The 12,142-nt window shown below is 29.6% G+C and overlaps 1 protein-coding gene across 4 annotated transcripts in view; it reads left to right on the forward strand.

Annotated features, from left to right (window-relative positions):
- The window catches only part of dock4b (dedicator of cytokinesis 4b), a 173,987-nt gene that overhangs the window by 115,580 nt on the left and 46,265 nt on the right, over positions 1 to 12,142 (forward strand). For 2 of the 4 annotated variants that reach the window (XM_056456057.1, XM_056456060.1), the window contains exons 30-40: positions 1,009 to 1,067; positions 1,156 to 1,304; positions 1,393 to 1,478; positions 3,208 to 3,234; positions 3,372 to 3,467; positions 6,514 to 6,574; positions 6,933 to 7,026; positions 8,868 to 9,016; positions 11,310 to 11,396; positions 11,661 to 11,765; positions 11,874 to 12,015. In XM_056456057.1, coding sequence (XP_056312032.1) covers positions 1,009 to 1,067; positions 1,156 to 1,304; positions 1,393 to 1,478; positions 3,208 to 3,234; positions 3,372 to 3,467; positions 6,514 to 6,574; positions 6,933 to 7,026; positions 8,868 to 9,016; positions 11,310 to 11,396; positions 11,661 to 11,765; positions 11,874 to 12,015 — 1,055 coding nt within the window. The remainder of the gene's footprint in view (positions 1 to 1,008; positions 1,068 to 1,155; positions 1,305 to 1,392; positions 1,479 to 3,207; positions 3,235 to 3,371; positions 3,468 to 6,513; positions 6,575 to 6,932; positions 7,027 to 8,867; positions 9,017 to 11,309; positions 11,397 to 11,660; positions 11,766 to 11,873; positions 12,016 to 12,142) is intronic. The other 2 variants (XM_056456058.1, XM_056456059.1) reach the window with 1 other exon arrangement.

The following is a 12,142-nucleotide window of genomic DNA, read 5'->3' on the forward strand; positions in this document are numbered from 1 at the left end:
TACTGTAATAATCAGCGTTATGTTATTATCATTGTGGCACTGTGTATTGTTTTTTATTTAAAATATTGAAAAGGTTTTTTCCTGTTTTCACTTTCATTTCATTTATTTCATTTATTAAAAAAAGATATATAATACAATTATATAGTGTAATATAATACATATCTTTGTATTAAATATTACATGATTCTAATTAAATTTAATAAAATATTTTCTATTAAATATTCTGTTTAAGATATTTTACTGTGTCATGTTAAAGTAAACTTAAATTAAAACAATTTCCTTGACATACATTTTATTTATTTATTTATTTATTTATTTATTTATTTATTTATTTATTTATTTATTTATTTATTTATTTATTTATTCATTCATTCATGCAAATGTTAATTTTATATCCTCAAAAAATAAGTTAATGTAGTACCAAACTTTATTTGAAGACAACTTCAATAAAAAGTCTGCAAATATCTCATTTATATTTTGCTCATATTGTTTATATTATTTATATTGTGTTTAACAGTATTTGTCACCTTTTCTCTTTTTTGCGTTTTGTAATTTCTTTGTGCACTGTGTGTGTGTGTGTGTGTGTGTGTGCGTGTGTGCGTGTGTGCGTGTGTGTATGTGTGTCATTTTTATTAGTTCATCTTTTAAATGCTTTATAATAAAGTTGTATAATATAATCTGAAAAAATAATAAATTATAATTTAAATAAAATGTAATACAATAGCTTCTTTTGAATAATCCAATTAATAGATTTGACTTTGTCATGTTAAAGTAACTGAAGTTAAATTTATTTCCTTGACAATTAATATATTATTAACTACCAAATTATTACACTACAAAAATATTTTAAAAGTAGCTTCAGAAATCGCATATAGTAATTAATTGTTAATCAATTATCAAATTAAAATTAATCAATTATATTTTGATCCTTAATCTGGTACAGTGTTTTAATGGTATTTTGCACCTTTTTTTGTTACTTTTTCCAATATCTGCTTTGTTTGTGTGCAGGTATGGAGACATGCGTGTAATGATGGGATGTGAGATCTTCAGCATGTGGCAAAATTTAGGCAAGTCATTACCCTACATCTCAAAATATTCACCAATCTCACATCTTATTCGTATGAGTGATCATCACATCCATTTCTCCTGCTGCAGGAGAGCACAAGCTGAACTTCATCCCAGCGATGATCGGCCCATTTCTGGAGGTGACGCTTGTACCTCAGCCGGACCTGAGGAACGTAATGATCCCCATTTTCCATGATATGATGGACTGGGAGCAGCGGCGGAGTGGAAACTTCAAACAGGTCACACAGCACCCCCTTCTGGACACCTGCAGGACATAAGTCACCTCTGACTGCACAAAAACTCACATTTTTCCTTATTAATTCACAGGTTGAAGCTAAACTCATAGACAAGCTGGACAGCCTGATGTCAGAGGGCAAAGGAGACGAGACCTACAGAGAGCTTTTCAACAGCATGTGAGTTAAATTTTTGGAAAACTTTAAATATACATGCTTGATTAGATGAGTTACATTGATTTAGGCTTGATCTTGGTCACACTTTATTTTGATGGTCCGTTTGTTGAATTAAAGTTACTTTGCATCTACATGCCAACTAATTCTCATTAGATTATAAGTAAACTGTTAGGTTAGGGTTAGTGTAAGTTGACATGTACTTGCAAAGTTTCTTATAGTCAGTTAAATGTCTGTTGAAGGAACATATCAACAGATATTAAGCAGACAGTCTACTAATACTCAAATAGACCATCAAAATAAAGTGTTACCTTGATCTTCTTAATTTCAGGTGTCGCAGTGATCTGTAAATGACCCATGTTATGCTTCGTTGTGGAGAACATCCGACACCATGTGTGAAAGACTTCATATTTTAATAGAAAGTGTTTTTAGAAATAAGTGATAATAACTTTATTTAATTTAATCCAAACATTAGTGAATACAAATGCGAAACGAAGGTGTTTTCGTTTTCTGCTGCCGTTCATTTAATAAATCATTGAGTGCTGACTTTCTTTGGAACTTCTAATTGAAAGAAATTCGGTCACAACACCCAATTGATATGGAGAAGCATTGTGGTTTACATTTGATTACAAAAAAATGATGGAAAGACATTCAGCAAATTATCATTTTGAGACCAGGCATGATCAGACGGTCTATACCAGATGTCGAATTGGACATTCTAGGTTGACACATTCATATTTATTAAATAACAAAGAATCACCTAAATGTAATTACTGCCAGACTGCTCTTACCATCAAACATATTTTGTTGGAATGTAGAAGTTTAAATTCCATGAGACAAAATGTTTATAAGGAGAGTACTTTGATGGACATTTTAAAAAGGTACCACCAGGAAGAGTTTTACATTTTTTTTAATCTAAAATGGAACTGAAAAACCATATTTAACTTTGAATAAATTTTTGTGTGAATTTTATCTATTTATATTTTATATATTTGTCTAAGTAACTTTTTTAGTATAATATGAATTTGTTTTTATCATATAATATTTTAATGTGTATCCCTTTGGCCATGAAATAGCCATAAGTTGCTGATGTGGCAATAAATATGTAATAAATAAATAAATAAACAAAAAATTATGCAAATATCAATGCAACAATGCCAAATAAAGAAGTATCATTTAATACAACGTGTCATTGTCAACAATCATCCAACACCATCTCTGGAAGGCTTCAAATTTTGATAGAAAGACTTTAAAAAAAATTAGGCAACATTATTTTAATTAAAAAATTTATACAAAAAACAATAAAATACAAATAAATTTACAACCAAAAGAAATCATCCCATTTCAGGTTAATTGCATCTGTGACATTAATCACATTATTGAATATTGCTATATATGATAGTCATTATAATTAAGCGTACATGTTGTAGTGTAATAATAATTGGTATATCCTATTGAAATACGGTCAATCTTTTCTGAAAATAATTTAACAGCACCATTTTTAGACATTTTACAGTATGAATTATACAATAAATGACGATATTTCATTAAATAATTATTCAACCTTCGTCGATTTTTGCATGACAGCTGATTTTATTAATCGAACTGTGCATCAATCTTTATTTATTTATTTTTCAACTTTCCTTCTACTAACTGCACTAACATAGTGTGAGTGGATGCTGTTGACATTAATCTATTAACATGATTTTATTTTGTTAATGCTGCTTTGGACTAGAATTCCTCTGTTTGGTCCGTATCCTAGGTAAGATGACCACTGATGTGTGTGTTGTGCTGGACAGGTGTGTGTGTGTGTGTACTGTATGTGTGCAGGGCATGATGTGATATGTGATGGACAGAAGTGTGACTGTTGTTTCTGCTGTTTTGTGTTTTCCCTGTCAGTCTGTTGAAGAAGATCGAGAGAGAAACATGGAGAGAGAGCGGGATTTCTCTCATCGCCACCGTCACGCGGTTAATGGAGCGACTGCTGGACTACAGGTGTGACACAGAGCAGAAAAACACATCACTTATGTCTGAATTTAAAATTTGAGAGCCATGCATGCAATGATTTAAAATACTAGCTGTTCAGACATTTTTTTGAGAGAGAGAATAGTGTATTTATTCAACATGCATTATATTCAAGATGCATTATATTAAAGAAAATTACACAAAGATTTAAAATATTAGCTGTTTAGATGATCTTTGTTTTGAGAGAGAATAATAAATCTGTTCAACAGATGCATTAAATTGAAGTAAATTATGGAAATATATATAATATTAGCTGTTCAGACGTTGTTGTTTTTTTGTTGAGAGATTATACATGTATTCTACATGTAGATTATATGTATTCTACAGAGATGCATTAAATGGAACTAAGTCATGGAAAGATATACAATACTAGCTGTTCAGACATACTTTTTTTAAGATAATAGTGTATTTATTGAATAAAGATGCACTAAAGTCAACAAAATCCTGGAAAGATATAAAATACTAGCTGTTCGACATTATTTTTTTGAGAGATACTAGCATATTTATTCAACAGAGATGCATTAAATTGAACTAAATCATGGATATATATATATAAAATATTTGCTGTTCAGACGTTATTTTTTGAGATAATAGTGTATTTTTTAAACAAAGATGCACTAAATTCAACAAAATCGTTGAAAGATATACAATACTAGCTGTTCAGATGTTATTTTTTGAGAGAATAGTGTATTTATTTAACAAAGATTCAATAAATTCAACAAAATCATGGAAATATATACAATAATAGCTGTTCAGATGTTATTTTTTTGAGAGATACTAGCATATTTATTCAACAAAGATTCACTAAATTCAACAAAATAATAGAAACATATACAATATTAGCTGTCCAGACGTTATTTTTTTTTAGATAATTGTGTATTTAGTATTTATTCAACAAAGATGCACTAAAATCATGGAAATATATGAAATACTAGCTGTTCAGACATTGTTTTTGAGAGATGCTAGTATATTTATTGAACAGAGATGCATTAAATTGAAGTAAATCATGGAAATATATAAAATACTAGCTGTTCAGATATTGTTTTTTATTTTGAGGGAAAGAGAATGGTATATTTATTCAACAGAGATGCATAAAATTGAACTAAGTCATGGAAATATATAAAATACTTTTCTTTTAATAGAGAATAGTATATCTAGTCAATAGAGAGGCATTAAATTGATATAAAATACTAGCTCTTCAGACGTTGTTGTTTTTTTTGTTGAGAGAATAGTATATTTATTCTACAGAGATGCATTGAATTGAACTAAGTCATGGAAAGATATACAATACTTGCTGTTCAGACGTTATTATTTGATAGAAAAGTATATTTTTCAACAGATGCATTAAACTGAACTAAATCATGGTAAAATACAAAATGCTAGCTGTTCAGACATTTTTTGAGAGAGAATACTATTTATTCAACAGAGATACATCAAATTGAACTAAATCATGGTAAGAGACAAAATACTAGCTGTTCAGATGTTTTTTTTGGATAGGGAAAATAGTATAATATTTCAACAGAGATGCATTAAACTCAACACAATCATGGAAAGATATAAAATACTAACTGTTCAGTTGTTGTTGTTTCTATTTTGAAAGAGAATAGTATACTTATTCAACAGAGATGCATTATATTGAACAAATTAAGCACTAAATACTTTTGTTTGTGTCGCAAAGACATTTCGGTAACACTTTAAGTCACAATTCACCATATTAACAACTCATTAACTAACACTACTAGCTTAATAAACTACTAATTAGCTGCATATTAATAGTAAGGTAGTTTGTCTAGCATTAGGGATGCAGAACGAGATCATATTTTAATCGGCATTAAATAAGCCAGTAGTTAAGAGCGTGAATTGTGAATTAAACTAAAAGTGTTACCAATATTTCTTTTTCAAATAACTTGTGTTGTTTTAACTCGTGGTGCTTTTCAAAGACTGCAGAACAATCTATAAAAAATATTAAACCACAAAACTGATTTTATTAATTTATAACGATAAGGATTGTTTCTTGATCAAGTCCATTTGAGCCTTGTTGTCATTTCACTGCATGTGTGGACATAACGGGGAACGAACTGTCATATCTAGCAGGATCATGGTGCTACATATATATAAAAAACAAATAAATATGAACACAACATTGGACATAAGAGATATTTTAAACCTATACATAACCAACATACTGGTAATTTAACTAAACTAACTTCTAACTTTAAATACTTAACTATACACACAACCTAAGACAGACTAAGCAAGTACTTTTGCTTGTGACAGAACAACATTGTGCTAGATAATGTGCAAAAGAGGTATTTTAAAGTTGAAGAAAACTAGTGCGACATGATTTGTGGTACATTCACACATAAGCATCATTTTCCTTATTGAGCCCTTGTAAGATGTTTAAGTGTCCAGCGCATATAGAGAGAAGAGTGTTTCTACAGGTGGTCCGTCAGGATGTTAAAATGATTTCATGTTATTCTGGTAGTCTTGAGTGATGATGCATATAATTCGGCATTTAGTCACAGAAATTAAAGACATTTTAAAATCAATATAAATGGAGAAATTGTATTTTAAACCGCATTAATGTTTTAGAATATCACTGGTTTTACTGCCTCATTAATCAATGAAAAATAAATAACACGCACTTCACATATTCTTGTAATTCACCATATAATATACCATTTACAATAACAACTAAAGAGACATATAAGACACAATAATGCATAGCATGTCAAAATGCAACAACAACAAAAAAAGAAACCCCATCACAACTCAATCGATAACCCTCATCAAAAAATGAGAAAACAATAACACGCATTAAAGCGCATGTAAAGTGCAATGAAACGGTTCACAACAGCCTCAAACCCGATCAATAACACCTCTCAAAATGCATTAAAAATCCAATAACACTCATAAAAATGCGACTAAATGGCTCGTAACAATGTTTCAATTAATAACACACTTAAAAATGCAATTTTGCTGCTACTTCTGTCACATTGGACGCTCTGTTTCGCAGAGACTGTATGAAGTTGGGAGAAGTGGATGGAAAAAAGATTGGCTGTACAGTCAGTCTGCTGGTATGTTATTCACAATCTTTTATACATATTTTTATCACCTTATATAAGTATTATTCATTCAGAACCTGTAAGTCTAGCTTTGAGTTTCGTTTCATCTCAGATTTGATTTATAGTGAATGCTCTTAATTCAACACCTGGAGCATTATAAAGAGAAGTTATCTAGCACTTTAATTCAACAAATCACATCCTTTTCCCTATTAAGGGCTGTATTGTTGATGACCTAGTGCTGGAGTGATTTTTTTATATATTTTTTTACTTTTATATGTTCTTCAAGTCTTAAATCCATTCATATAAAGCAGAGCGACGCTGAGAAGCATTTGAGAAGCATTCTCCACAGCTCTTTGTCTCTTTTCTGCAGAACTTCTATAAAACGGAGCTGAATAAAGAAGAGATGTACATCCGCTACATTCACAAGCTGTATGACCTGCATCTGAAAGCACAGAATTACACAGGTACTCCAGCATGACATCAAGCACACATTGAAGCATCTAAGGCAGAGAAAATAATATTAGAGAACAAACCACATTTTTCAAAATGGTCAGATCACTGCTTGACTGTATTTGAGGTTATTCTAACAATACAAAAAGAGGCATTTTTTTAAGCATCTACGACCTATGTTGCACTGGAATAGCCAAAAATAGATTTTTGTTATGGTTCAAATTGTTGATTTATGCCAAAAATCAGTATTACATTGAGTAATGATCATGATCAATAAGGCTATTTTGTACATTTTCTACTATAAAAATATCAAAACCAAATTTTTGATCAGTAATATGCATAGTTAACTTCATTTTGACAGATTTAAAACTGATTTTCACAGTAATTTGATGTTTGCAACCATCAAAATCCAGATTTTCAAATAGTCGTTGTTTCAATACTTCAATCTAATTTTGATTTATCCCATAATCCCACACATCAATGCAAATCCTATTTATACTTTTTTAGTCAAGCTTTCAGATGATGCATGGATCTTAATTTCCCAAATATTGACACTTATGACTGATTTTGAGTGGTCACATATTTCATGAGTTGCATTTTCTGTATTCTGAAGCATTATATAAAAAATGTTACTTCCAGAAAAATCATGGAAATATTAAGCCAATATTGAGTTTTTAGCATTGATAACAATGACAATTGTTTCTTGACCATCAAGTTGGGAAATTAAAATGATTTCTGAAAGATCATGTAACACTAAAATACATTTGTATGGGTCAAAATGATTGATATTTCTTTAAAACCAAAAATCATTAGAATATTATGTAACAATTATGCTTCATGAAGATATTTTGTATGTGTTCTACTGTAAATATATCAAAACACATTTTCTGATTGGTAATATGCATCGCTAAGAACCTAATTTTGATAACTTTGAAGGTGATTTTCTCAGTATTTTGGTGTTTTGAACCCTCAAATTCCAGATTTTCAGATAGTTGCATCTCAGTCCAATGTTTTCTTATCCTAACAATCCCACACATCGATGCAAATCTTATTTATGTTATTTAGTCAAGCTTTTAGATGATGTATGAATCTTAATTTCCCAAATATCGACACTATGGCTAGTTTTGTGGTCACATATTTTATAAGTTACATATACTGCATTCTGAAGCACAATATTAAAACAGAAGTGAGATATAAAATAAAAAAAACACTGATTAAAATGACAGAAAATTATGATAATATATCTTAATAGCTTAATTATTTGACAAATCCCTTTTCTTGATACAACGAACTCTGCTAAAGTCTAAACAAATGATTAATAACAAAATAAATGTAAGGTTATATAGGAAAGCATTGTTCTACTAGCATGGCGTGTGCATATGACATGTAGAATGGGCCACTCAAGACTTAACCACTCATATTTATTAAAAGGGGAAGAAAAACCTATTTGTGATTTTTAAATGATATTATTTTAGAAATAATTTTTAGGGGAAATGTTTAAAAAGGAGTTTTCTATAGGAATGTGGAAATATTCATCATTAATCAAACTAAAAGATTGTCTATGACTCTTTTTCAGTGTTGTTGCTATTTTTTGTAAAATGAATATTTATTAATAAACCAATATGATTGCTTGTTGTATACTGTATATTGAGTATTGGTTTTGCCATGAATATAGCCGATGTTGCTGACCTGTCATTAGTAGATAAATAAATAAATAAACTAACACGGTGTAAAACTGCAACTAAAATCCCTTCAAATTTTTGATCGACTGATCTTACTTTAATAATCAGCTATTAATGAATCACTCTCTACTCTTGATTTCCACTGTTATTTCATCACGTTTTTGTCTCTACAGAGGCCTCATATACTCTTCTGCTGTACGACGAGCTGCTGGAATGGTCTGAAAGGCCCTTGAGGGAGTTTTTGAGTTATCCCATGCAGAGCGAGTGGCAGAGAAAGGAGTATCTGCATCTCACCATCATCCAGAACTTTGATCGCGGAAAGGTCTGATTTTTTTTTTCTGCATTATTTATTTAGTTTTTCTACATGCAGCTCCTCTGCGCTCGCTATCAAATTATCAATGGGTGATTGTATTTCGAGCGGTTACCCTGCAAAACTAAATGCTATTTACATAATCAGGGACTCAATCACTTTGTCTGTTGATGAGAGTAAATAATCTGTGTTTGTAGCCTGCTGTCATTGTGGATAGTCATCTGTCATGATGCTGGATTTAGAAAGCGATATCACTGAAACGTTTCTGCTTGATAAATGATTCGTGTCTTAGTGTATGTGTGTTTGGCAAATAAAAAAAAAATAGATATGATCTTTTTTTAAGCACTAATATTGCAGATCAAAGTGCAAGCTAATATATTAAAGCTCATATGCATATTACATAGTCACATAAGTACACTATTAACCACAATATATGTAGTAGATATTCAACATTAGTAAATTAGTTAATACAAATGCTTATAATTACTTACAAAAACATGTTAAAGGAGAATAGAACCAGTAGTCAAAAAATATAAACTTTTTGAAATCCAGCCAGAAGTGGGAAGAAAATCAAACTATTTTTAACTCAAGACATGATGAGGTTGTTGTCGTATAGGACACCCAAGACTCACTCATGGACATTGACTAAAAATGTTTCCCCAAAATGTCAATATGGTAACACAAACCAAAGTGTTAAACATATGTTTTAATGCCCTATTTTTAATGTTATCTTGAGATACTTTAAATGAAATATTTGTAAATGTGAATCCTATAAAAATGGTTGGATTTTTATCAAAAATAATCCTTAAACTGTTTTAGATTTTTATCTATTTATGTATTATATATATATATATATATATATATATATATATATATATATATATATATATATATATATATATATATATATATATATATATATATATATATATATTTATATATAATATAAATATATATTTATGTATTATATATTACTGTTAATGTCTTTTTTATTGTTATACTTTCTTTACTATTATAGAAAAGTTCTGTTTATAAAATGTTTTCAAGTTTTATTTGGTTTTGCCATGAAATGGACAGAGAAGCTGTTATTGTAATGAATTCAAAACTCTCTCACAAAAACAGTTTTTTTAAAGAGAAAAAAGAGCTTCATGCTTGCTTGCTTTAAATATTATTTTGGTTTGGAAAATATAAAGCTATATCAATGTATTTTTTGTAGTCAAATCATATTTTCATTTTCTTTATTTTATTTTGCTTTATATGTTTAATTAGAAAATACAAAGCAATATTAATATATTTGTGTATTCAAATCAATATCTTTTTTGTTTGTGCTTCATTCTTACTTGCTTTAACATTTTGGTTTAATTTGAGAATATAAAGGCATATTATGTTTTTGTAGGTAAGTCATTTTATTTAATTTTATTATAGTTTATGGTTTAATTAGAAAATTCAAATTCTATTCAAATCATTATTTTTTTGTTTTATTTGTGCTTCATTCTTCTTCTTAATTGTAAAATATAAAGCCATATTATTATTGTTATTATTGTTACTATTATTATTATTTTTTTGTAGGAAAATCACATTTTATTTTATAGGTTTAGTTGGAAAATATAAAGCAATATTGGTATATTTTTTAATTCGAGTCATTATTTTTTATTTTATTTGAGCTTCATTCTTTCTTGATTTAAATAACATTTTGGTTTAATGGTATAAAATAAAGCCATATTAATATTTTGGGAGGCAAATTGTGAGGCAAATCATATGTTATTTTATAGGTTTAATTGGAAAATATAAAGCAATATTAGTATATTTTTGTATTCAAATAATTATTTTTTATTAATTTTATTTTTTTTAATTTTATTACTTGCTTTATCTTTTTGGTTTGATTGGAAAATATAAAGGCATATTAATGTATTTTATTGGTAGGTGAATCTTTTTTTTTTTACTTTATTATAGGTTTAATTGGAAAATATAAAGTTATTTTAATATTTTTTTGTATTCAAGTCATTATTTTTTATCTTATCTGTGCTTCATTCTTGCTTTAAAAACATTTAGATTTAATTGGAGAATATAAAGCCCTATTCATTTAATTTTTTTTTTGTAGGAAAATCATATTTTATTTTATAGGTTTAATTGGTAAATATAAAGCAATATTATAGCATATTTATACATTTACATATTATAAATTTATATTATATTTTTGTATCTAAATTATTTTTATTTTATTCAACATATTGATGATACTCTAGTGTCTCCTACTGGTACTTTATAAAATTGCATGTGCATTAAAACACTCTTCTCTCCTTAGTGTTGGGAGAACGGCATCCTCCTGTGCAGAGAGTTAGCAGACCAGTATGAATCCTACTATGATTACAGAAACCTCAGCAAGATGAGGGTGAGTTACAGCTCTCCAAAGACGTGCTTTTCCTCAGCTCTTCATCATTTCATTAACATAAACCCACACATTTACATATCAACCTCCAATTTGTGACATAATGCATTATTTTACATGCAAGCCAATCATAACGGAGATCATTTACATAACACTTAAAGGCAGAGAATGTAGAAATTGTCATGCAAATATATATTTGTGCAAGAAATCACTCAGTTACATGCATGAAATGTGTCCACCAGTCTGCTAACCCTATGCAAATCACAGATGATGGAGGCTTCGTTTTATGATAAGATCATGGACCAACAGCGGCTGGAGCCGGAGTTCTTCAGAGTGGGCTTTTATGGCAAGAAGTTCCCCTTCTTTCTACGGGTTTGTGTCATTTTCTGCTAGTCTGATCTTCTCTGACAGTAACTCTGAAGTCCACTTGGTGTCAGTATTAACCAGATTATTTGTGTGCATGCCTGTGTGTGTGTGCAGAACAAGGAGTTTGTGTGTCGTGGTCATGACTACGAGCGTCTGGAGGCGTTCCAGCAGCGCATGCTCAATGAGTTCCCTCATGCTATCGCAATGCAACACGCCAACCAGCCTGACCAGACCATTTACCAGGCTGAAGCCCAGTGTATCCTTCACACATCTCTGCCATGCACTCACTCAAAAGAGTCTTACCTTTGCAGGTTCACAACAGTTGGTGTTTTTTCTTTTTTATAGCATATACTTAGACTTAGGAATCTGAACACAAAACACTG

Source organism: Danio aesculapii, chromosome 4 (assembly GCF_903798145.1).
Source record: "Danio aesculapii chromosome 4, fDanAes4.1, whole genome shotgun sequence".
In the NCBI taxonomy this organism is placed as follows: domain Eukaryota; kingdom Metazoa; phylum Chordata; class Actinopteri; order Cypriniformes; family Danionidae; genus Danio; species Danio aesculapii.